This window comes from Protopterus annectens, chromosome 7.part0 (genome assembly GCF_019279795.1).
Source record: "Protopterus annectens isolate FY-2018-M chromosome 7.part0, PAN1.0, whole genome shotgun sequence".
In the NCBI taxonomy this organism is placed as follows: domain Eukaryota; kingdom Metazoa; phylum Chordata; order Ceratodontiformes; family Protopteridae; genus Protopterus; species Protopterus annectens.
In genome coordinates this window covers 332,659,851-332,687,248 of record NC_056739.1, presented here as the reverse complement: position 1 = coordinate 332,687,248, position 27,398 = coordinate 332,659,851, and the positions used below count along the sequence as shown (strand labels likewise).

The window sequence follows — 27,398 nt, the reverse complement described above, 5'->3', positions numbered from 1 at the left end:
GTGTGATAGCTAAGTGGGAAACTGTTTCTGTCATGGTATGTAGTGTCCTAGCTGTGATCCCAGCAAAATATGTGTATGCTATTGCTAGGCACAAAAAGCAGTATGCCAGACGGTCTGACGTAGTCTGTTGGTGTCGACTGGGGTGTCCCATTGTAGGCTACAGCAGTACATGTATGCTTATTGAGTGTTACTGCTGGTGAATCCAACCCCTGAATGAACTGTAGTACTACCTGAAGCTGTATGCCTAAACAGCACAGTAAGGTGTATGTACACATGTCCTGGAACCACTGTTTTGTTTGTTCCCCGTAGTCCTCCAGATGACATACCTCAGGCATAAGGTCTTGTAACTACTGACACACAGTACTGTATGGTACACAGGTAAAGGTCATGTGTGTTGCCATACCTTTGTGTCTGGTATGTATGTCTGATGTGTGTGTGTGTGTGTGTGTGTGTGTGTGTGTGTGTGTGTGTGTGTGTGTGTGTGTGTGTGTGTATGCCTGTACCATGGCCTTGGTCATATGTGTGTTACAGGATATAGGTGTGTATCTAGCAACATGTATAGTGTAGTACAGCAGTATGCCACCCATATTGATGAATGAGCACATATGTTAGGCAGGGGTTTGCCATCAGTGACTAGTGTGGTATGCTGGTAATACTGTGACTGGACCCTGCAATCATTGCAATGGATTACATGTTACGTTATGCATTAGCATGATATATACCCCCTGTGGCTAGGTGGTGCATTGTGTCGCATACAGTGTGCCATATACTGTTGTATAGTCTTACATACTGGTTTATCTTTGTTGCTGTGCAGAACATGGTTTGATATATGGAGTGTGCCAGGCACTGTCAGGCAGTTGTGGGTTGAGCACTGATATGCGGTATTGAAAGTGTGTATCCTTTGACAGCCAATAGGTTGCTATATATGGCAGTTAAATGATATCCGTACTTTAGAATATTAATTGTGCCACTTGACTTGCTCATACATATTGTTTCTTTGTCTTCCAGGGTAATTGCCCACCATCATAATCCCTCATACAGCACAGCAGAGGATGAAGTGATAATGGACACCATGGTTCAGCAGTACACCATGCTGTTCTCAAGAACCAGTCAGGACCAGCATGATCGGACTGCACTGTGGCAAGATCTTGTCCGTAGGGTAAATGACATAGGCATGCATAACCGGACATATGAGCAGGTACGCCATCACTGCAGTGATTTAATTAGACATATCCGGCAGCATGCATCTGATATCCGTAGACAACAGCTTGCCACAGGTGGTGGGGTAGCCATCCACCCCCCCCCCCTCACCAGAGTGGAGGAGCTGCTCCTGAGCCAGGTGGCTCCTGGACAACAACAGCAACAGCAACAACTGGCATGCATCATCATGGAGACTGGAGCCACCCAGCAAGTTGACATGGAGCGTGCAAGTAACATGGCATAGCTGTACACTACTGTTACCTCTATTGGTAAATCATGCTTATGTGAGATGTGTAGTGTGTAGTTACAAGATGTGGTGCCTAGTGTTGTGCAGTAATAATATTTTGGAATATAATATGCAGGCCTGTGACTGTCAACAGTCGTACTACTGTAAGATTGCAAACACACAGTAGCAATGCCACAGTTGTTGCCACTGACAAACTGTCTCATACCCTTGTAGGTCCCTCTGGTATGACAGCAAGGCAGCTGACCCATGCTGGTGAGTGTGTTCTACATTTATTATTGCTAAATAAATGTGCATGTCATAGGTGAGGTGTAGGCCATGTACACGTCACACACCAGCGCATAATGCATGCTGTGCATGTTTGCTGTGAGACTATGCACATCTCAGTAATGTGAGTAGCTGACTCAAACACATGCAATACACAGAGCATCCCACACAATTGTGTCAACACTGTAGTGGATGTTGGATAGGTACAGTCGATACACATGCACACAACACACACACAACTGTGTCATACGCAGTACATGTTAACATGCTACACATGGCGTATTCATACACACGCTGTAAGGTCACACTTCAGTATCCCAAATGTCATCCACATAGCACACATAACATACCTGAGGGGTAGAGTCCTCTCATGTGGCTCTGCGACACTCTTCAACACATAACACATTCATCTTAGGTAATGCCCCCTACTGTGCACCTTATGAACCCATGTAACAACTATCCATGAAATGGTGAATGTAGCCATGGTACTGCAGTTCAGATACAGCATGCTATGTGCCGGTCTGGCACACATTAGTAGCCTTGAGTCACTACATGATGCTGCATGATGATGTCACATGGTACTACACCATATCCAGTTACAGTGGCCAAAGTACTATACATATCATTAATTGCTATGCACCTCAATGTTGTGTGTGTGTGTGTGTGTGTGTGCAAACATATGCACTGATACACAATCTGCATAGCAATCACCATTTGTACAAAGTGACACACATGTCTTGTAACACTATTGAGTGTATAGGTCACATGACACACATTGTGTATGTGTGAGGTTTAATGTTACAGTTGTGTGGCAGCATGCCATGTCATGCTTGGCACTAGCATGTCCACAATATGTCCTACACTCACCATAACCACTGTACAATGTCTATGTTGAGCAATGATATTCCATCAGGTATACATGCACCACTTATCCTGTGTGTATACATAGCATGCATGTGCTAAACCTGTGTCCATAATTGTCTGCTAAAGACACAGATGCTCTAATCAGAAATGGATATCTATGTGACACACTGATACACATCCAGCCATGGTATGTATACCTGTGAGTGATGGTGCACAGGACATTGCAGAGACGTTAATACTTGCACAGCAATGTTGTGTCCATGTACACATTGCGTTCCAGGGTGAGGCCAATCACTGAACAAAACACACATGCATCAAAGCCATATATACTGTTATTAGCAAGGGCTGCCTACACTCACACTGCATGCTGTTGAGCAACACACGTCCTGCATGCTGTCACGTTTGATATAAATGTTTGGCTTGTGATACTGTACCCCATCATCACACGCTATTGAGTATGTTCTGAATTGCTGGTGGTGTGTGTGTGTGTCTGTGTGTCTGTTGTAGTGAGGAGTGTGCATGTGTTCATGTGTGCATGTGTTCATGTGTGCAAGTGTTCATGTGTGAATGTGTGCATGTGTTCATGTTTTCATGTGTGCATGTGTGCAGACATCATGTACAGGTCGTAAAGTGTGTTTCCTGTCTCCCTCTCACAGGTGCTGATTTTGGGCTGGTTCACTGCAGCAGGGAAACTGATGTCACTGAGCATGATAGTGATGATGATGATAGGTGTGTTGAGGCACAGGCATGTTTGCCAGGGTCTGTCGTTGAGCCAACAATCAACAATACACAAGTGTCCACCCCATCCATGCACACAGTCATACTGAAAATACATCCATCACCAATGCCCTTAGCTGAGGGATAGCATACAGCTGGCATTGGCCAGGACAGTGCGGTATCTATGGCACATGCATCCCAACACAGCAGCCATACCCAGATGTCTGGAAGGGTACCATGTAGGCAGATGTCCAGGGTTCTCATCAGAGCACTGCTGGCCATCATGCCACTGGCAGACATGCCACAGGTCTTACAACCTCGTGCATGTTCCAGGCTGTCATGGAGGCACAGGCACATATGGAACGGTACACCAGACAGGGACTAAGGGCACAGAGGACACATAACACCACATTAAATGACAGTATCCGTGACCTTGCAAGTGCCATCCATAATTAGACTGAGGTCATGGATAGACATTGGGGTGAGATATTAGATGTCCTCCGCAATGTCATGTCCATGTGTCAGAACAGTGCGGGATGGGTGAGATGTCGACGTGGATGTATGCCAGCAACATCAGCAGCTGGCAGTCGCCGTGGATGCCCCTCAAGTTGCAGCCACTCCCATAGTGCCAGTACCAGACCCAGCAATGTTGGGGTTCGCTGTCCATAGACCGTCCTAGAAGACCACGTGCACGTGGCTCTGGACACTCCCAGCAGGGACCTGGGTCCAGTGTACATCCATCTACATCTGGGGATAGTACCCAGTCAGGCTTAGTACCTGATAGTGTCAGTAGAACCCCTGCCAGGCACAGGTACCATATCCGTGGCCAGAGACGGTGATCTGTAAAGCCTTGCAGGTACAGTCTGTGGCTGTCCCACAAATACTCGTATATGGCAGCCACATGGTGGAACTGTGTGCATGCAGACACACACACACATAAACAACACACCTAGGGCTACCACATACATGCACACATTACATCAACATTGGCCCATAGCAGTACTCTTGGCCCTCACACATGTACACACACATACATGTCGATTGTATGGCTCACTGTAGGCCTCTGGCAAACCAACTACACACCCTGTGCATATGATGAATACTGTGCCACCTCCTGTCATCTGTGACGTTGATGCAGGAACAGGCTAAGATGGTGCTGATGCACAGGGTGACTTAATAGCAGTATAGCAATGTTAGCATGTTGTCAGCAGTAGAGTGTGATGATATGCTTGAAGATGTGGCTGAGCAGGCATGATGCATGTAAGCTATGATTGTCAATGTAGTAATGTTCACACCAGTGTTAGTTCCAATAGTGTATAGTCCATCCACGTGCCACTTGGCTGATGTGTGTAGTATTGGCAGCATGTGTTAGAGAGTGGACAGTATGTGTGGGATGTGTGTGTGGCACAAATTTGCAGGTGTACATTTGTGAACATGGTGGAGGTGCACTGCCTGCATGTATGTGCATAGTGGACACATGGGCAGGGTGACATGCCCTTTATTACACATCTACACTCCATAGTCTCGATCGGTGGCCAGTATGCATTGTACTACACACATTTCGGAAATTGACTACACATGTGTGTATGACATGGTTAGACACTGTGCTGAGGGTGATGCTGTTAATATCTGTCATTGATTTGCATTCTGGTAGTATACACAACTTCAACAGCCAGACCATAACCAATCGTTAGATAATGCCTTGACAACTGACACACAGATGTAGGACAGACAGTAACATTTGGACACTTCAGGTACTATACTAAGCCAGTAACCAGTGGTATTCACCTGCACACATTACTGAAACCACTCCTGTTTGGCATATAGCTCTCTTAGGTACAAGCAATCACAGTAGGGATATGTCCGTCCACATATGGTGATGCATACTGTGGCCTATAATGTATTTTCCAGATGACACACACATCCTCCACAAGGGTATCACACAGACAGATCCCTGTTGTCAAACACATGCTGTAAAGCTATAAGCCAACCAAAGCATAGTCATCCACCTTTACGGAACATAGTATCCCCACAGTACCACATAGGTAGTAGCTACCAACGTGAAGAACACTTACAGATGTGTACAGGCAATCAAGTGGTACATCATCTCTCCTTTGATAATCACATTTCCAAAGGTATGTTTAAATCCCTCGGTGGATCACATAAGCAATAAAGGGTCTGCCTGCATATCCACAAAGGTTGTTGTACACCTATAATGAATAGCCATCAGTGATAGACCCTGCTGCATTTGAACAGGTCTGATATCTACCTCGGCCATGAACACTCACTCACACAATTCTAAAGAAACCGTAATAAGTGTGTGTGACACAGTTGACCTAGGCCTGGGATCACTGCAGTGGCTGGCCTTGTCACAGGCATACAGATGTGACCTAAGGTCCAGAAAGCAGCAGCACACTCTTGAATAGATTACAGCTGTGTTCTTGGAAAAAGCAGGGTTCCCACACATGCAATAATTGAGGTCACATGTACGTATATGTATTTGCCACACAGCTACCACACATGTGCAATGCACATACTGGTGTCATACAGTAGTAAAAGCAAAACCCACAACTCATTGATCAACAGTCCCACACACACACTTGTCAAGTGCAGGATTCAAACCCCTACCTAACTGCTTTACGTCACTATAGTAGTGCGCATTAATACGATGCGCTATACACATTGCTGTGGGTTCTCTTTCCACAGGTATATTTGTAGGGTGGTGACATCATCAGACCTGACAAAGATTAGTATACCACTTTTAAGGTGTTTGACTACTCTTCCAAAAGGTTGCTTCTCTCCAAAGAGTTCACACACAAACACACACTTGTCAAGTGCAGGATTCAAACCCCTATCTAACTGCTTTATGTTACTACAGGAGTATGCATTAACACAATCCGCTATACACATTACTGCGAGTTCTCTTTCCACAGGTATATTTGTAGGGTGGTGACATTATCAGACCTGACAATGATTAGTATACCAGTTTTAAGGTGTTTGACTACTCTCCAAAAAGGTTGCTCCTCTTCAAGGAGTTCACACACAAACAGGCACACACACTTGTCAACTGCAGGATTCAAACCCCTACCAAACTGCTTTATGTCACTACAGGAGTATGCATTAACACGACACGCTATATACATTACTGGGGGTTCTCTTTCCACAGGTATATTTGTAGGGTGGTGACATCATCAGACCTGACAAAGATTAGTATACCACTTTTAAGGTGTTTGACTACTGTCCAAAAAGGTTGCTCTTCTCCAAGGAATTCATACACACACACCTGTCAAGTGCAGGATTCAAACCTCTAACTAACTGCTTTATGTTACTACAGGAGTACGCATTTACACGATGCACTATACACATTACTGTGAGCTTTTGTTTTCACAGGTATATTTGTAGAATGGTGACATCATCAGACTAGACAAAGTGGGTTACATTAGGTGACAATGGGTGGGCTACATAGAAGGAATGTCTGAACACTTTGGCCATGTGATCATCAAAGGGGAGTTCACTATTTAACTGTGTCCTCAGGGCCTTCATGACTTTCTCCATACATACTGGTGTACCAACTATGCGGTAATTTGTTTGCACTTTGTTTTAACAAAACGGGATGACTATGCATTCTTTATCATTCTTATTGGGGCATTGTTTTGACACCAGGTATCTGTGTCTGTAAGCCCCTTCTGGAGGATGTGTGTGTCAGCCATAGAGTCGATTATGGACCACAGTTAGCAGTCATCTGCAAACCTGTTCAGCCATACCCCTCCCGTGCTTGCCTGTATCTCTGAGCAGTGTCCACTGAACAGGTGGGGTCCTAGGAGCAAGACCTGTGGGATGCCATTTGTGACTGTCTTACAGTCGTACATGGCACCCGCAACTCTGAACATGTGTGTTTGATGTGAGAGACACTAGGCCACACATCCTGTGACATACCTGTTGATGTTCAGGCTGGTAAGTGTGTCCTTGATGACAGAGTGTGGAATGGTGGGTAAAGTCCTTAGTGAGGTCCAGGTGGGCTGTGTGGACTACTTTCACCTCCATCTATGTTCTTGGTGACTGTTTGAAGTATGCCAACTATGTTTAGGAGGCAGGATCTGCCTTTAACAAGGTGAGCTTGTGTAGAGTCCAGTGTCTGGAGGTCTCCATTGTCTCTGTTTATGGGTTTCATGACAATTTGATCAATAGCTTTGTAGACCAGGCTGAGTAAGCATATAGGGCAATGGTTTCCAGGTTCTGTTGTGGCACCCCCTTTGTGGAGCTGGATGACTGTTAGTGTATGCCATTCTTTGTGTACATACCCTGTGGTATGATTGAGTCTGGGCAGTGAATGTAGGTGAGGGTGTAGTTCCTTTTGGGCCTAGTGTAAGACACAGCCTGGGACACCATCCATTCCCATTGATGCTGTGTTCTTGGCTTTGGAGAGAGCTGTCCTTGCCTGCATGTCCATGACGTCTGGGGCTCTGCATCCTTCTGTGATGGACACAGGCCCTTTTGGGGGTGATGGGGGGAGGTTTACACTGGGACAACCCCCAGGATGTGGCCAATGAAAGTTGGTTCAGTGTATTCCTTGACACCTACATGTCTGGTAAAGCTACAACAGGCTTTTTGATTGTTATTCTTACAGTCCTTGGCAATTATCTTTTGACAGTGTCCTTGAATTATTCCATGAGTGATCATTGCTACTTCCTAATAATGATTAGTGATGCCTTTCCTTTAGTGAAGTTGGCTCTATCGGGTGTTAGTTTCCTCCTTCTGTTGTCTAGCTTATTTATAGCCGATGACCACCAGATTGTTTTCTTATTTTTGGAGGAGTGCATCTTGGTTTTATTTGTGATGTCTTGATCCATGCATCCCTGTAGATGCTCATAGGATGCACTTGTAACTGATTTGGCAGATTGTATACCATTCCCCTATAGCAAGAGGTCTTTGGAACCTTCCACTTTTGTCTTGGGATGTGTGCAGTTTGCTTTTGAAAATGTCTTCACGGTGGTTTCATTGGCTGGGTGGGGGTGTGTGATGTGGATGTCCAGTGTGATTACTTTATGATCTGATATTACCAGCGAGGGTTTTATCTTTGTTGTGGAACACTGGTACTCCATGTTGGTGATGATCATGTCCAGTATCGTGTCACCTCTAGTGGCAATGGTGATCAGCTGTTCCAGGGTGTTAGAGCTTTTAAACTCTAGGAAACATTGGGCAATGGACGTTGTACACAAGTGATCCTCCCACTCAGTGTTTGGGTAGTTGTAATCACCTCATATAATGTTGTTTGATAGGACCTTGATATATTCCACTGTTCTCTGGAATACTGTGTGAGGTTCCTGTGACAAGGTAGGTGATCTGTAGAAGGCTACAATCTGATGAGCAGCTTTGCACAATCTTAGTTGCACTTGCATGGTCTCCAAGGCCTCATGCTGTGCCACTAACCTGGAGGTGGGGGTATCCATAGAGTAAATGTATACACCCCTTCCTTTTGCATTTCATTCATGGTTTTGGGTCCAAAGGTCAGGGGAATTGTGAGTGTTTTACATGGAGCATGTCCAACAGCTCTGCATTTGACATAGCTTTGTATGTTAGGCAGTGAACACATCTGAGTAGGCGATATGCAAGGGAGTACTGATGGAGCATTTTGTGATAGTCTGTGTATGGCATGTATTTCAGGCTGCTAATGCTCTTTGTGAGGTATTGCTGCAGGCTTTCCAGTTGTTGGCTTGTGAGGTACATAGCAAAAGTGGCGTTGTACTCTTTTATAGTTCTAGTGAGTGATGAGTAGTGGGGAACAATGTCCTCTTCTATTCTGCATGAGACACATTTTGTGATGGGGTGTCCCACATAGCAGGGTTTCCTGACTACTGTGGGGATGTGATTATCACCGTTGTGTCCAGTGTCCACCTGTGAACCAAGGTCTCTTGTCACACTTTCAGTGTTAAGTATACTACCGCCTATGTTGTCGTTCTTGGCTACAGAGCCTTTAACAAAGGGGATGACAATGCACCTTTTGGCACTGAGCTAGAGCCCATGGCTTTGACAACAGCCATCTGTCTCAGTGAGGCCCTTTTGTAGGATGTCCACATCTTTAGTGTTTACAATTATGGCTCCTAGTTTGCAGTCCTCTGGAAACTTCAGTAGCCACAGACCTTCCATGTTGAAGTTTACTTCAGGGAAGTAGATACAAAGCAGGACAGGATCCAGGACTGGACCCTGTGGTACTGCACTCGTCACTGGTCCAAAGTCATACTTGGAGTCTGCTACTTTCACAATGTGTGTTCTGTCAGTAGGCCTGTTGGCAGCACATCTTGTGACATAGCAATTTATACCTAGTTTAGTGGGTTTATCTATATTTCCAGAGTGTGCGGTGGTGTTGTAAGCCATGGCAGGATCAACATAGGCTGTGTGAATCATCTTACCCTTGTTGACAGTTCTGTTGACTGCTTCAATGTCATCTATCATGTTTAGGTGACATGATCTGCATTTTACAATCCCTACATGGTTGTGGTCCAGGGTTTGGGGATTACAAATGTAATTTGTATATGTTTTATGATGATATATTCCATGGCCTTGAAGAGTGTGCTCATCAGGCTAATCGGGCGATTGTTCCTGGAGTCTGTGGTGTCTCCACCCTTGTGTAGTGGGATGACCATCACTGTGCACCATTCAACAGGCACAAAGCATGAGGTGAGGCTATGACTGCACATGGCACGTCAGTGTGGTGCCTGTTCGTTCTGTGGTTTGTGCGGAACACAGCCTGTGAAGTTATCTGGTCCCGTGGCTGCTGTGATACTGGCTTTGGAGAGTGTTTTTTACCTGTGCAGCCATGATGACAGCAACTTTGCAGTCTTCCATTATAGAGATGTGCTCTTTCATGGTTGAGTGGGGGTATAGTTAACACTGATCCTACCTGCAAGGATGTTGCCAATATCAGTTGGGTCTGTATATTTAGTGCCATTGAGCTGTAACTCAGAACAGATCTGAGTGTAGCTATGACATGGACCTGTCTGTTGGGCAGAGATCTCCTGAGTAGATAGTATGCAACAGGGTACAGATTGGGTTACACTCAGTCTTGTTGCATGGGGCTACTGTTTGAGGCCAGTAATCCTCTTGTTAGGGTACTTCAGTGGTCTTTCTGGCTGCTGAACGTGCCTAGTCAGATTCATCACAAGTGTGTTGTGGTACTCTCTGACATGTCTGATGACTGATGAGTACTGGGAACCTCCTTTAACCTACATGCACAGACCTTGGTGGTTTGTGTGAACACATAGCATGATTTTCTGACAACTTTGTGAATGTGTTTCTGGTAGTAGAGATGTCTATCCACATTTGTCCATAGATCCCTTATTATCACCTCCGTATTTGGCATAAGTGTGTGAGCATGCCCAGTATGACCTTTCAGTATGTTGTTACCTGACATTTGCTTCATTTTTTAAATGTGTGAGCATGCCCAGTATGACCTTTTTGTGTGATGCTGAATGAAATCCACTACATTTGTTGGAGTGTGTGAGCATGCCCACTATAGACATTTATACTATATGTGTATGGAAAATCAAGTTGTATTTTACAGTGTATGTGCTATGCGTTGCCTCTTTGCCAAGGCCAAGGCATACTGGGCATGCCTCCTTCTGCCTACTAGGGCAGGCTCAGGTTGTTCCTCCTCCGAGTCACAGCAATGGTGGGGGGCTGTTTGGCCCTGCCCCATGTTGTTCCTGCTGCAGCTTTTTTCGCAGGATCATATTGTGTAGCATGGCACATACCATGACAATTTGGGTACATGTAGTTGGTGAGTACTGCAAGGCTCCACCTGATGTGTCCAGGCAATGGAACCATGACTTGAGCATCCCAAACACACGCTCGATTACATTTTGTGTTTGTGCATGTGCCTCATTATGGAGTTCTTTTTCAGGTGTGTGTGCATTTCTGATGGGTGTCATCAGCCATGGCTCCAGTGCGTATCCAGCATCCCCCACTAGTTGACCGTCAGGGATGTCCCCATTGGCAAATGTCTGGTACAGCTGCGTCAGATGTCAGATATGGGAGTCATGGTAGCTCCAGGGCAGCTAGCACACACATTCACTATTATGCCCTGGGCATCGCACACGACCTGCCAGTTGATGGAGTGGAAGCCCTTGCAGTTGATGTAGGCCCTAACCCGCTCACTGGCTGGTGCTTTGATGTGTATGTGCGTGCAGTCAATTGCACCCACTACCTCAGGGTATTCCGCTATTTGCTGGAAGAGATGCATATTGCTGGCCAATACCTCATGGGAATTGGGGAAATATACATGATCACCGACATGTGCTGACAAGGCATTCAGGAACTGGTGCAGTACCCTGGATGCTGATGCCTGTGAAATCCCCATCATATCACCAGTTGGTCTCTGGAAGGTACCTGTTGCTAGTATTCTTAGGCCAACACATACCTTGGTTTCCACTGGGATGGGTTCCCCTCTGTTGGTTCTGTGTGTGAGGTGTGGCCTGCACAGCTCAACAATTTGCTGCAGGAGCTCTCTGTCCACTTTATAGCACTCCACTATTTCCAGCTCATGTAGCCCCTGGTAGGTTACCCTGGGTCTGTACACTCTTCTCCGTCTCTCACTGTGTGTTCCTCAGCAACATTCACATTGGCACCTCCCTCAGCATCTTGCACATGTTGCCTTATAATAGCAATGGCAGCCCCTAAAATTTTTTGTCTCAGTTAAGCTTTTTAAGTTTTCACTTCTTTCTGTATACTGCAGTGTTGCAGTGTTTCTGAGTAGAACATGGGGGAATGTTGTTTGCAGAGTTTTAAGTGCTGGGCTGGGCTGGGCTAGTGTACTGCCTGTGAAATTGGCTGATTCTACTGGAAGAATGCAAAGTACCTGTAATCATGGCTGCACAGGTAAAAAGCACACTCTCCAAAGCTAAGAACACAGCATCCATGGGACCTGATAACATCCCAGGCTGCATTCTACATGAACTACAGAATGAACTGGCATCCCACCTAAGTACCATGTTCAATCATAGCCTCACCTCAGGCTTTGTGCCCACTGAATGGCACACGGCAACGGTTATCCCACTCCACAAAGGAGGAACCACCAAGGACCCCGGGAACTACTGCCGCATTAGCCTGATGAACCTGGTCTGCAAAGCTATGGGGCATATCATCATGGAACTTATAAACAATGACATTGTAATCTCCAAACTCTGGACCCTACCCAGTTCGGATTTGTAAAAGGCAGATCATGTCTCCTAAACCTGATAGACTTCTTTGAAGCAGTCACCAAAGCTGTAGATGAGGGTAGGGTGGTACACCCAGCCTATCTAGATCTCACCAAGGCTTTCAACACAGTCCCCCACTCTGGAATTATAGACAAACTCACTAAACTAGGTATAAATCCCTATGTCACACAATGGGTTGCCAAATGGCTCGCTGACCGAACCCACACTTTGAAAGTAGCAGACTCTAAATCCAACTTCAGAACAGTGACAAGTGGAGTACCACAGGGTTCAGTCCTAGGTCCTCTCCTGTTTGGTATCTACTTCTCTAAAGTACAGGCTAACACAGAAGGTCTTTAGCTAACAAAGTTCGCAGATGACTGCAAACTAGGAGCCATAATCAAATCTCCTAACGATGTGGACATCCTACAAAAGGGCCTCACTGAGACAGATGCCTGGTGTCAAAGCCATGGCCTCAAGCTCAATGCCAAAAAGTGCATTGTCATCCCTTTTGGTAAAAACTCTGTACCCATGAACTACCACATAGGCGGTAGTCTACTTAACACTGAAAGTGTGATAAGAGACCTTGGGACACAGCTGGACAGTAGTTTCTCCTTTGATAATCACATCACCACAGTAGTCAAGAAATCCTTCTACGTGGCACACCTCATCACAAAAGGTTTCTCATCCAGGAAAAAAGAGGTCATTGTTCCCCTCTACTCATCACTCATTAGACCCATTATAGAGTACAACACCCCTTTTGGTATGTACCTCATACATCTAAAACAACTGGAAAAGCCACAGAAATACCTCACAAAGAGGATTACTGGCCTCAAACAGATGCACTACACAGACCGTCTCAAAAACCTCCAGCTTTACTCTGTCGCATATCGCCTACTCAGAGGCAATCTCTGCCTAACATACAAAGCTATGTCAAACTCAGAACTGTTGGACATACTCCACATAAAGCTACACACTCTAGGGGTCTAAACCTTGTCGCCACAACAAACAGAACATGCTGGAGGGATAGATTCCTGTCTCAGAGACTTCCCATACTCTGGAACAAACTATCTATCTATCTATATCAAGCAAAGCTCCTCATTAGCACTCTTCAAGAAAAATCTTGATGATTGGATGGGAGATATGAAATTCACCCCGGGGATCACTTCTGTGGCTCTGCTTGACAGGGGCACAGGAAAATAATTTTCTTGGGTGGCAAAAGCTAGGGTACCATTTGGCTAGGCTTATATAGGCCCTAGGGCCAATAGCTTAGTATCTACTTATGAACTATGCTTTGGGAATGTTTCTTAATCTTGCTGTTTCTTGTCATTTTCTGACATTTTGTTGAAAACATTTGTTATGCTCTGAAATTTCTCATCCATTTCTTGCATTATAAGACTGTGATGCATGAAGCACTGCATCTGCTCTCCAAAATCAGGAAAAAGAAACTTGTAAGACACATCCCTAGCACAAGAACTGATCTTAAAGTTTGTTAAATACACCTAAGCACTCTTAAGATCATGTTTTGTGCTAAGGATTAACAGCTGATAATGTTAGCTGGCAAAGAAGAAGAATGTAAAAGTCAAAACAGCTTTTAAAAGCTGTTTGGATTTCACTCTCTCAAACTTAAAAAGAGAAAAGTGGGCAAAATAAGTATGGAATAGCTTTTAATGTTCTTGACCCCTTTTAGAGGGGCACTTCATTTCTTACTGGTGTCGATTTGACAGCACTACGTACTTTACCAGCATTCAAAAAGTTTTCAAAGCTGGTAAAAGACATGACAGTCCTACATTTTTTTTTTTTTTTGTAGAAGGTAGTTCATGAAGCAGATACAGTTCCATGAACTACAAAGAATTACAATTGGGTCTCTGATCATAACATTCTACTGTTCACTCTCGATATGGATATAAAGACTCTCCTCTCAAACTCTGTTCCTGAAGTGAATTTTTTGCATACGTCTCAAAGACATAATAACCTGATTATGATTAGAGAACCAATGATAATCCCATATTAAAAAACACTAACCAACTCCATTTCCTGCAGCTGTACATCCGTTCAGCTTTTTTTAAACTAGATCTGTTATGATGTTTGACATGGCTTCTGACATTCATGTGTTATGGCTTGCTTTCTATGGTCAGAATGATCTGTATTCAGCAATATCTTGCCCATCTCCCTATCATCGATATTAAATCCCTTAATCAATTTTACTTGCTTATTTAAGTTTTACAATTATATGTTCTTGTACATAATTACTCACCTACACTAATCCAGCATATTTAGAGTTGGACACTCAGAATGCTGCAAAATAAACTTTTGTTTCCACATACAAAGCAATGTCTTCATGCAAAAAGATGCATGCAAACATGTTTTTGTGTGAAAAGAAAAGTTTATTTTGTACATTTAAACTTGATCCTTAATGTTAGGTTTTAGACCACCAGCCATTGATAACTGATTTTACATTATTTACTAGAGATAAACTGCAATATTCTGCATGGATACTCCATTCTCTATTTTTGAAACTTAATTTGTAAGCAACCTTATTCACAGGCTTAGGTTGGTTCTTGAAAACTGAGTAGTGACCTGCTACAAAAAGTGCAAATTTATAACAGCTTGTTATGATAAGTCTATGCTTTATAATATAGATGTGTAATGGTTTTAAATATTTGGATATATTTAATAAAGTAAGAATGATTTGATAAGCAGGTTAACCATGGTAAACAAGCTATGGCCATCAGACATGCCATAATGTGCAGAACAGGAATATTTTTGCATTAGGAACTTTAATTTACTCAGCGCTTAAAAACTGTCATTTTTCATTGTACCCCAAGGCTGTTTAGGCCACCACATTCAGAGAGTTTATGCTATCAGTTTTTTGTAAGCCATTCAATTAAAAAATAAATAAAATCAGATTTACTGTTATATACAAATTGTAATAACTAGCTTATATGTCATGTTTTTCAGTGGTGTTCTGGATTAATGCAAAGCATCAACATATATAGCATTTTCTGTCTTCCTAATTTAAGAAATGTTTAGTAGAAAAAAAATTGTTTCATTTTGTTTTTCAACTCTTTGTTCTAGCATTCATTTTCATCTGAGAGCTGGCACATTCAATGCATGTATATGAATATGAATGATTTTTATTGGCTTTCACTCAAGTTATGGAAGTAACTCCAAAATCCCAGACAAGCCCAGTATTTTGAGTTGAGGACTGGCATATTAGTTAAGGTATTTAACTCACAGACACAAGATATGCCGTTTGAGTCTCACCTTTAAAGGGAAATTGGCTAGGCTTAAAATGTCCTGCAAGGACAGCTAGCCTAGTACTTACCTATGAACCTAAGTAAATGAAAATTGTTTTGTAATCCTGGATCATGTAAAAACATGTTACTAAATCTTCAGTTTAGTTGTTGTTGTTGTGTCTTTCAGCTTTTCACAGTTAGGGGTAGCCGCAGCGGAACTCCGGTCTTCTAATGATTGGCAGTAGATTTAGTGAAATGCAAATTTCATTGAGTGTCTAATAGATTATTATTCTGTACTACATTTAAGAAGTGTGCTATATTTTATAGTTTCATAAAATTATACTTTGAATGTGTAATAGGCTCTTGGGATTTTATCAAGCATTTCTCACCCATGGTATTGGGTGACGTGGCTGAGCATTTCAATTGTTTCCTTTGGCTATAAGCTTAGAAAAAAACTACAAACCTATGAAGCAGCATCTGTAAAAGAACAAATGGAGAAAGTAGTTATAAAATGGAAACAAGATACTGAATGTTGGAGCCAAAAAAATGTATTAGAGAAGAGATAAAGGCCACCCAATAGCTTTAACTTAGTGGAGCAGCAGGAAATATACAGTACAACAGAAACTGAACACTATCAAAATGTATAAAATGGGTAGGAGAAGAATATCTTTCAGAGGAATCAGTTATAGATAAAGGGAAATGACAGAAGCTTGAAAAGAGGAAAAGGGAAGTGTAGAAGCTTTAGTTTAACAAAAGAGTGGTGGTTGTTTAGGGATGACTTTCAGTAGAGAGAGGTACCATTCATGCTGAGATTCAACAAAAGAAGAGTCAGTCAAAGGAAAACTTTTCTTGGATTATAAAATCAGCCACATATTGTGATTGCTATTGTAGTAAAAAGTTAACTGCGCATTTTTGCTCTGTTATTATTTTGTATGTGTGCTAAGACTGAACAAATCCACTGAGATTCCCATACCAACAAGTGCCTGTCAACAAATCCTATTACTGGGGTGGGGTGAGTGGATATGGCCTTTCTAATGATAACACTTACTGTCAATCTTTAGTCTGGATTTTGTTTATACTATAATGAGTGATGAAGACCTGCATGATTGTGCCATTTTGTACATTATTACCTCATACACTAACGACAATGTGTCTAATGCAAAAATGCATAGTATGATATCACACAAGAATACAGACACAGAAGATATGTGTCTGAGCCAGAAGATTTCCAACACGTATATCTTCTGTGCATCTCTAGTCCAAATGTATGGAGTACCGTGCCTCAGTACAAAGCATGATAGGTTATGGTTTATAATTTAGAAGAATTTCTGTTTATTAATGACAGTTTCCAGTTAAACAGTGTTTAATAATTTTACCAAAAGATATAGCAAGAGTATGAGGTTATACCATTTACAATAAGGTGTAATTAAATGTATTTTTCTGCAGATTTATGGTGGAGTTGAAAGACATGCTTGGGTTCACTCCATACCGGTATTATTACTACACATGGAGGTTTATCTCACCGCTGTTGATGGCAGTACTGGTGCTTGCCAGCATAATTCAGATGGGAATCAGTCCACCAGGATACAGTGCATGGATTAAAGAACTGGTAAGTGATGTACCTTTCAGGAATACAATATATATATATATATATATATATATATATATATATATATATACATACACACACACACACACACACACACACACACACACACACACACACACACACACACGTATACATGCCTTGAAAACAGTTCTTGATTAAGAGTACTGGTAATATTTTGTTTGAGGCTTTGACTCTAGTGTCTGATAAATTGTAGCATGATGCAAAATAAAGGACATGCATAGCTAAACATTTCATTTAACAGAGCTGCAGAATGGCTAAAATGCTGCCCTTGACAAAAATGGTTCTGCTGGCCTGGTTGGGCACCTGAGCTTTTTCTATTCCTGTTGTTTTAGGACTATAAAGATATCTTCATGTAAGCCCTGTTCTTGCCCTGCTACCTTGACTAAAGTAAACCTCAATAGGAAAAGTGTCACCAGTGTCAGTTTCTGGTGCTACAGTCATGGTCAACTGCAATTCCTGCTGTTCTTACTGGTTGTTACACTGTAACAGCCTTAATTAATGGTACAATGTATGTGCAGTGCATCTATTAATATAGGGTGCATTAACATTGCTATACCTGACTCATGTCTGTTTTGGTGATAATGTAACTTTACTGTGCCTGTCTTGGCAGATGAGTTATTTCAGTGCCTGCTTTTTGACTGGTATAGTGGCATTACACTGTCGTCATTTCTAGCCAATCAGCTAAATAGCCTAATGAAGAATTCTTGTATAAAATCTGCTTTGAAGAATAACTGGAGTGGCTACTGCTGTCAGACTCAGCACCTTGAGACAATGATAGGCAGCTGATGTAGAAGAACAATGAGCAAGTTAGACTGAAGTTTCTTACTGCAAGACTGAATGTTCAGGCTGCAACCTGCAAACAGAGGCACTGGGAGGGTTGCAGATTGAGCTTGAGAGGAACTGGGAGGGCTGCAGATGGAGCTTGTCTACATCCAAATTTCTTTGTAGGGAATGGAATAGATCAAACAGAGACTTCCTTACTTGATAATAGGTAGTTCACAGAAAGAGGCATGTGAAGATCTGCTCATCCAAGGATGGGAACACCTTGGATCCCTGGAGGCGCAGGTACATGGCAAATACAGAAATACATCTGGTGAACACCATGTGGACAGAGATATTATCAAATAGAAATACCCAGAACTGCCTCTAAACTGTCAAGATTTTCACAGATTGTCTGGATTTTTATCTCATAATTTTGGTCTGTTCGTTATAAAATTTGTAGTTTTCTGGCAAGTCAATGAGGATTAAAGTCACCATATAATGACATATATTTGATTTTCAGAATTCATATCTTTCAAAAAATGCATGCTAACACAAATCCTGTTATTGTAGAGATTTTCTAAGTTTATAAGAGCAATACTTAACTTTTATCTCTGTTTTTGGACCTTTGTCCACCCATTATTTTAGCCTTGTACGATTTCCTATGATAAGAAGTTGAGATGGATATAGAACTCCTAATAATGTCTGCTTTTGACTCTGAAGCAGAGGGACCTCAGGGATTGCTCTTCAACTTTTTATGTGGATGTAGGTATCCTGTAGGCCCAAACTATACATCTAGTCTCCTTCTCCAAGAAAATGAAGTAGTGTTTATTTTGAGGTAATGTGAAAGGTGTGAATGAATTTAGGCCACTGAAGGTTAAGGTAAGACTTATGTCCTTTATCTTTTTTAACATAAACAAGAAAGTGGAACAAAATCCAGACCTTTATTGGCCTGGAGGGATGTCCCAGATGGCTGTATTTTTTTTTAAATAGGTTTAGAACTTCTGTTGACACTTCTATGAATAGGCAGGGCATCTGGCAGGAAAGCTATGGGAGTGTTAAGTTTGAAAGAAATTGAATCATGTAACCCCTGGATATTATTGCCATCCTCCTGTTTCTTGTGATGGTCTCCCACTTTAATAGGTGGAGGGACAAGAGACTTCATGACTGCATCCAAAGGGGAATAATTTGGTAAGATTTCAGGGCTGTTGCTGCTCTCCCATAAGGGGATCATGACCTCAAATGTTTGCCCAGAAGCTCAGCCATGGCAGTTGCATCCTCTCTGAAAGCAGCATTAGTTGCTGAATTGTTTACCACAGTGTTGTTTATTTTGATGCTGGTACTGCCATGTAGGAACCACTTTTACCATGGCCTTTTCTGGGTTCTGAAGAAAAATGTCTGAAGAATAGAAAAGTTAATCCCTACTGTTGTCAATATATTTGTTTCCTGCTCCATCTTCATGTGTGTGTCTTAAATTAAGATCAAAATATTTCTGGACCATGAAAGTAAACATTCATAACTGTTATATGACATAGTATTCTTGGTAAAATTAGTCTGTATGAGCTAAGGAGGCAGGCAGACATTAAAGCCAGATGTCACAACTCTACCTGTATCTTTGTTTGCATTGAAAGTCATTATTATGGTAAGGTGCACCATGGTAGAGGCATTTGCAGACTGGGATATTTCCTTCTCTGACAGATCCATTCAATAACTAAGATTTGGATCATTTTGTGATATATTTTTCTAGAAAGGTCCATCACAGTGCCTTAACAGCTAAGCATGCTCAATGAAAAGAATTAAGAACGAGCAGTGAAAAATGCTCTACTCCATTTCTGATAGACCTATGGGTCTGTAGTGAAGGATCATTCTTGAGAGCTGCTAATGAAACCAAAAGGTCAGGCTATGAATTCTCTCACTAGAAACTCCATTCCCTGGTAAGACACAGTTCTTTTTCTGGAATGTGCCCATTATATTAAGAGAGGTAAAAAAAAAACATTTATGGCAAGCCTAACAATATCAGCTGTTGGTGGAACCAACAACAAACTCATTTGGAAGGACCTTAAGGCCTTTTACAGAGTTTGTTGCAGGGATGGATAATTGCTATCCCATCCTCATCATTTCCAGGACTTCCAAAACTGGTGGGGGGGGCATAGGAGGATGTTGGGAAATCAGGGGGTTCCTTGTCATTATTGAAGTCAACAGTTAAAAAGAATCCACAGAAGAGTTAATATGCTTTTTGCAGGTAGCCTTCTTAGGCATGTGGGGGATGACTCAGATGTGGAAAGGCACTCCACAAGATTTCTGTAGGTGACATTAAATGCTACAAGTGTGGAGAGCATGCCTTGATTGTTGTTGACATCAATGTTTTGACAATTAAACTTTATTGTCAATCAATATTTCAGTAATCACTGAACCAAGATGCTAAGTTGTCCATTATGATAGGGAAGCTAGGCTACTCCATAACCTTCAAATGAACCCTACATCAGATCACAGCGAAGAGAAACAGAGCCTCATTGCAGATTTGTTTTTATGAGTCTTGGCTTTCTTCATAGCTTTGTTAAGTGTTTTGAAGGCTTTGATGCGCTGGACATCCAAGCTAACTGACTGGGCTTTGACTTGTATTCAAAAGATGATGGGTAATCTCACAATTTGGAGGAATCCCTTTGAACTTGCAAGGATTAAGTTGGACTTCTAAGAGTGAAAGCGGAGAGCTACACATAAATGTTACAACTGTCAGGGATGCGGGCTTCACCTAACCAGGTAAGGCACCTACAATGCTTGATTAACACTTTGAAGCCAACAAATTTCATAAGCTTGGGGAACAAAACTATACAAAATACTTGAAAAACTAGAAATGCTGAAAACTCCTTAAGAATGAGAACAGTAAAAAGCACTCAGTGCCCAAATTGGGAAATTGGGTGGGAGATAGCTAATGATGAAAGATGCTTTTTTTAAGGAACAAGGCTCAATTGCAGAGTGGGACTGAATGGATCAAATACATGTTGAATTCCTGCCCAACAACAGAGTACAACTGTGAATGAACGGAGAATGTATCCCATTATGATAAAAGAAGAAGAAAACTCACTTATGATCTTAAATCTGAGGCAACAGATGTATGCTGCTTTGTGGGATGTAAAACAGCTCTGCAGTTTGGCAAACTCTGAAAGTTCTGAGTGGTCTTAATGCCTGCAGTTGCAGGCAATGGACACCCACCTGTCCGATATTGTGCTAGATTTAGACATTCAGTCCACTCCTTACTACCAGCATGTGGTTTTCCTTTATAACACAATTTATATAATAAATAATCATTTATAGCACAGGTCACTGAATGCTACAGGCTAATTATGTTTAACTGTACTGCAATAGCCGCACAAACATTTTGTTGTATAAAATAAGGTTTCTTATGGAGCAGCAGACATACCAGTTTATAACACTAGTAAAACCAAAATGCAGTTGTTATGCTAAAAACAGAATTACATTAAGACTAGGCATATAAAGAACTAGTATCAAATGAAGCAGCACATTTGTAATATTTAAAAGAGCTGGGATATTTCTTGTAAACTACATAAGACCATTTCAAGTATCACTTCTTTTAAATCTAAACTACCCAGAATTTCACAGAATGTCCAGATTTTTCCATCATTTTTAGTCTGTTCCTGATACAATTTGTGGCTTTCTGGTATATTATCAAAGATTTAAGCCACTAAACAAAAACAGACATTCGAGTTTCAGACTTCACATCCTTCAGAAAATGCTTGCTAATGCAAAACGTATTATTTAAGAGATTTTCTAAGTTTTTAAAGTCTGTCCCTCATTTTGGATCATTGTGCCACTGACCCACAGTATGTTTGCTTTTCATCCAACATTCTTGGCTAAGAGTTTGAGAGGTATAAAGCAGACTGAAGAGGACTAAAGCTATAACTTTACTGATTTACCTTCTGTTTGTCTGCTGGGTAGGTTGGCTGTTCTACTGACCTTTTTCAGACATGACCCAGGCTCAGAAAGCATTTATCCATGAAATAGAACACTACAATCATGCAATGAAGGTCAGACCTTACAACACTTAATACAATATGTAGCAATATTGGGGCACTTAGTATTTTTATAAAAAATATACAATTTGTTGAGTGAAAAACACTTGGCTGAATAAAATTAGTTTCACTAGGGTTATATGTAACATGTTAATCATTTCACTGAAGCATTTGTACGTGGCTTCATTACTCATGGGATTTTTGTAACCACTCACGTCTATATAAAGTTATTATTTCTTTAGGGAGATGGTCCAGGTGTCTGGTCCTAGCATGGAGAAAACTTTTTCTCCTACAACAGTTTTTGAGGCAAAGTCGAATAAGGTTTAAATTCTTGGCCTGGCTATTCAGTAAGCAGTAAGTTTATTCCCTTAATGATAGAATAACTTTTAATTGGGGAAGGGGACTATCAAATCTTCATAATGTTGAATAATAAGCAACTAAAATGAAAAGTAGCTCTATTGGTAACTGAGAACCAAAGGTGTTCTTCCTTTAGTGCACTGTGATGAGCTCCAGTGTCTGCTAAATAGAAACATCTGAAAATATTATTTTAAGTAATTTGAATTTTTTTGTGCACTGTAGGAAGGATGCAGAATTAGTAATGGTGGACAATATTTTAGTTTATTGACAAGTATATTTTTATCTATGGCAGACCTGGCTATAGGTGAAAAGAGGTGTGAAGTCCTGAGATAAGACTTTGCCTGTTACTGTCATCAGTATGAGATGTAAATGTTCATGAAGGATCCAGAGTAAGGCCTAAGTATAAATGTTCATGAAGGATCCAGAGTAAGGCCTAAGTATAAATGTTCATGAAGGATCCAGAGTAAGGCTTAAGTATAAATGTTCATGAAGGATCCAGAGTAAGGCCTAAGTATAAATGTTCATGAAGGATCTAGAGTAAAGCTTAAGTATTTGCATTCTGATACATTAGGAATGATGACATCATGCAGATCTTTAAAATTTCAGGTAGGGTTGATATGTTTGTGGCAAATGTTTCTTCCTGAGGTCCTAGTTTCAATTGCTTCACCTTTCATTTGCCACCTGTGCGACTTGCATTAAATCACTTAACCAGACAGTCAGACTGTGTTACTAGATCACAACTGCCTAATGGCTAACAAATGATAACCCATTTTTATGAATTTGTCATGAGTCTGGCCAGAAGTATGGGGGATGCAGCTCTGTACAGTGTTCATCTTTCAAACTGGACAGTTGTAAATTTTCTCTGAATTACAGAAAGTGCACCAGTAGTAGAACACTTGATTTAAATACTACATCACTACTTTTACCTTATTTTTTGGCCCCTGTTCCACTCACTGTTGATGTCTGCCTATAGCCCCAGTGAGCAATTTAATAGCTTTCATTATCCTGTTTGTCGTAGAAGGAGGCTTGCCAAATCGTGCTGCAACCCTGCAGGCAGACATTCCCTCTCCAGCAAGAAGATAATATCATGGTCTGCGTCAATAAAACTGCTACCCCCACCCTCCCAACTGATGAAAAGTGGAGCAGAGGGGCGAGTATAAATTGCATGACTTGGGGCAAGGAATTTGGGAAAGGGGACTCTGTAACAAGGAGGCATGAGCTTGACATTGTAGGAATTACCACCATCAATCAGGCCTTTCTAGGCATCATTGGGCTGGTAGCCTGCCCAGAGCTAGGTTGACATGTCTAAGCTGCCAACAGAAATCTTGGTCCATCCTCATGTGGGACAAGAAGATTACAAGCTACTTATTCCCAGTGCCCCTGCCTGGTTCCCTGTAGCTGCCAAGCACTATTCAGACTTGAGTTAGCTAGATTGTAGTCAGGCCTTTACCCTTCTTTACATCACAGTCAACCACTAAAGCATTGCTTTGTACTTAATGAAGTGTCAATCCATTTTTTAATGAATAATTCTGCTTATTATGATTACTGTTAGTACTCCAGATAAGAGATACAATCGTGATAGACTAAGAGGTCTTTGGAACAGAGGCAGTAGTTTTGTCCCATCCAGAAGACAACTGCTGAAATGAAGTTGTTATACTTGCTGCAGCTGCATTTGCAAGGTGCCATTCACCAAACGGCTTACATTTGTACATGTATAGGTAGATTCATAGTACAACCAGCTGTTTCAGCATCAAAAATCTCCTACAAAAAAACAGAAGAAAAAGAAATGATTGGATGATGCTAAAGCTATACAACATCACTGGAGGCATCAGACATTTGACTGTTTGTTACCATAGTTGTATTTGTGTGTGTTTCCATGTGAGGTTATTGCATATGAAGTTGAAGCTATGGAGCTGGTGGAAAACACAATGCCTGCTTGTTTAGTTTAATGAGCAGGTATGTAAGAACATCTAACAGGTAACTAAGTAGCACCAGTTCTGGTTGTGGGAGCTGTACTGTTTAGGGAGCCTGGATCTTTGTTTCTCTGCCTAGGCTGTTCAGTTTTTATGGCATCACATCTTCTGCTCATGTTGCATTTGTGAAAGATTAGGTAAATTTATCAGTTAAAAGCAGAAGTCCCCTGTAAGTGGAGTATGAGTCAGAATATCACTAACTTCCTGTGGTTACCACCTTCAGTTCTTTACATCAGTTTTGAACTCTGGCCTCTCATCATTTTGCTTAGTTGTTCACTTTCTTAAATTATAAATAGCCTATAGATTTTTGAAGTTAAAATCCACATGTAAAAGTTTTGCTTGCCAAGAGATGCTGTCATATACTTTGTTGTTTCTCCTGGGAGTAGAGAAAAATGTTTATACCACGGTACTCTCTTGTATCTTGATGTTTGGCTTTCCAAGCATTCTCTGAATGGCTTTTTTCAGGATTATATAGGAAGAAACACTTGCTGGACTCACTGTTTTAAAGACTGTTATCCATACCTCTCAACTGTACAGATTTGTGCAGAATGTCCAGATTTTTGCCTCATATTTATGGTCCACTTTTCATAAAATTGTGGTTTTCTGTCAAATTATTGAACAATGAAGTCAGAAAATAATGACAGACATTTGAACTTCAGACTTCATATCATTCAGAAAATTCATGATAATGCAAAACCTATTATTCTATCAAGTTTCTAAGATTGTAAGAACAATATTTAAAATTTGTCCCTATTTTTGGGCCTTTGTCCCCTTATTATTTATGGCTCTGTCCAGATTTCTTGCTCTAAGATGTTGAGAGGTATGCTGTTTTCTGTAATATCTGTATACTAACTGTAATATGTTTAATGCTCATACATTCTTTTATGATTGCTGTTTTCTGTAAGGATCTTGCTTGTAATGTGTCAAGTTCTATATATAGCAGTATTATTGCTATTACTTTGAGAATGACTTATTTTGTTGACTGCATTTGTTTGGACTGTTGAACTCATGTGCTACTTGGAATTCATAGTTGTGCCTTATTTTAGTGTGGTAGTGCCATGTATTATCATTTGTTTTTGCTTACTGTATTACATTGCTGCATGTATCTTTGTTTTAATATAGTCTCATAACGGTAAAAGCTTTAATTGGTAGGCAAATATTATGCCATTTTAAGTTATTGGCTGACCCGTACACCATTGTTACTTCATTTAATTTAAAATTATTTTAATTAGTAATTAAAGCCATTAATGTAGCAGGTGCCTTTGGACTTGTAAAACATTGTTATATGCTTCAGTCAACTAAGGCTGCCTGGAGCAAAATAGAAGAGCTTTAAAGTTAAAAGTGAAATGCTGTAGTGATCCAGTTGAGAACACACACATCTTTATCAATGTGGACCTTTGTCACTGAAAATGATGTACATGAGTTCATGGACTTAATAACCCAAGCCAGTTTGGATTCATCAAGGGCAGGTCCTGCCTGCTTAACCTACATGACTTCTTCAAAAAAAGTTACTGCAGCAATGGATAGGGGCCAATCAGATTTTACCCAAATGTCTAGACCTTGCAAAGGCATTTTTCATCATTCCATATTTGGGAATCATAGATAAACTCTCCTAGCTAAATGTAAATCCTTATTTAATTCATTCAATAGCAAATTGTCTCGCAAATAGATCCCAAGAAATAAGAGTGTGTGGCTCTACTTCCTTCAAATGACCTGTCTCCAACAGTGTACCCAAGGGTTCAGTCCTTGGGCCACTCCAGTTTGGCATTTATTTCATGGAGTTTAAAGCTAATGTCAAGGGTTAGTGTTGACTAAGTTTGTAAATGACTGGAAACATGGTGCCATCATAAATTCCCCAGAGGACACCATGATGGGTTGGAGACAAGTTTCATAGAATGAGCAGTATTTTTACTTGGCTCCAGTTCATTATTATTGGTAATTTAATGGTTAAATCATTAAGACCTTATTGAGTGATCTTTCTGCAGTGTAAACCATCCAAATACTAGCTTCAAATGGGTGATAATTCAAGCTATGATGGATGCTAATGCTGGAACTTCTGCTGTTAACCCCCTTCAGTCTGAGTGTTGATACAGTATACAGGCTTGATAAGCTTGCAGGTTTGCCAGAATAAATTTTAATGGACACTTCAAATTTAAATAAATAAATAAATAAAAACTTGCAAATCAGACTATGGAAGCATGTACAGCCATGACAGCCTTTTTAGAATCTGCAATCAACATGCAAGTTTCCAGACTGCAGGAATGCTTAGTGTCCATCCTTCAGTGAGACCAGAAGATGAGCACTCAGCAAGTGTGCATTATCTCATTTGAAGATCAGGGCTGTTGCAACAATCTCTGGCACTTAAGGCTCAATGAAGGAACTGAAGTAGTTAATGGAGGCATTAAACCTATCATCAGCTGCCCCTTTAGCCATAGAAAGGGCACATTCTTCTTCTGTACTCCCTCCAAAACTGGATGGCCCTCCTAGGTTAATAGTATTTTGGCTTCTGAATGAAGTGGACAAATGCCAGTGTCTTAAGGTTGGCAAAGTAAGTCAGCCCTTTACTTTATGTTGTCAGAAGGTTTGTATATTTCAAGAATTTTCTTCAGAAACTACATGAGCCAGATGGCCTTTCTCCACTATGCAGCCGATCTGTTATCAGAATGGTATAGCAACTGTCATATGTTACCCAGCCATACTGTGTGTTAAATGGTGAAATCAACAAATGTGGTTTCATACTTTTGATGATGTGATGTCCTTTCTGCAGTCCCATTTGGCCAACCTAGAGGTAACAAATGAGAAAACACTTAAAAAATGGGCACAACAGATACTTCTCTGCCAAGAGAGCATTCTCCAGAGAGAGAGGTAAAAAATGACAGGCCCAGGAAGGTACACATGGCAATCTCTCTTAACTCAAAAGGTCTTA

General features: G+C 41.2%; 1 protein-coding gene across 2 annotated transcripts in view; it reads left to right on the top strand.

The window, feature by feature from the left end:
* Positions 1 to 27,398, top strand: part of SLC6A17 (solute carrier family 6 member 17) — a 609,379-nt gene that overhangs the window by 450,893 nt on the left and 131,088 nt on the right. For both annotated transcript variants that reach the window (XM_044076905.1, XM_044076906.1), the window contains exon 11: positions 17,169 to 17,331. In XM_044076905.1, the coding sequence (XP_043932840.1) occupies positions 17,169 to 17,331 (163 nt within the window). The remainder of the gene's footprint in view (positions 1 to 17,168; positions 17,332 to 27,398) is intronic.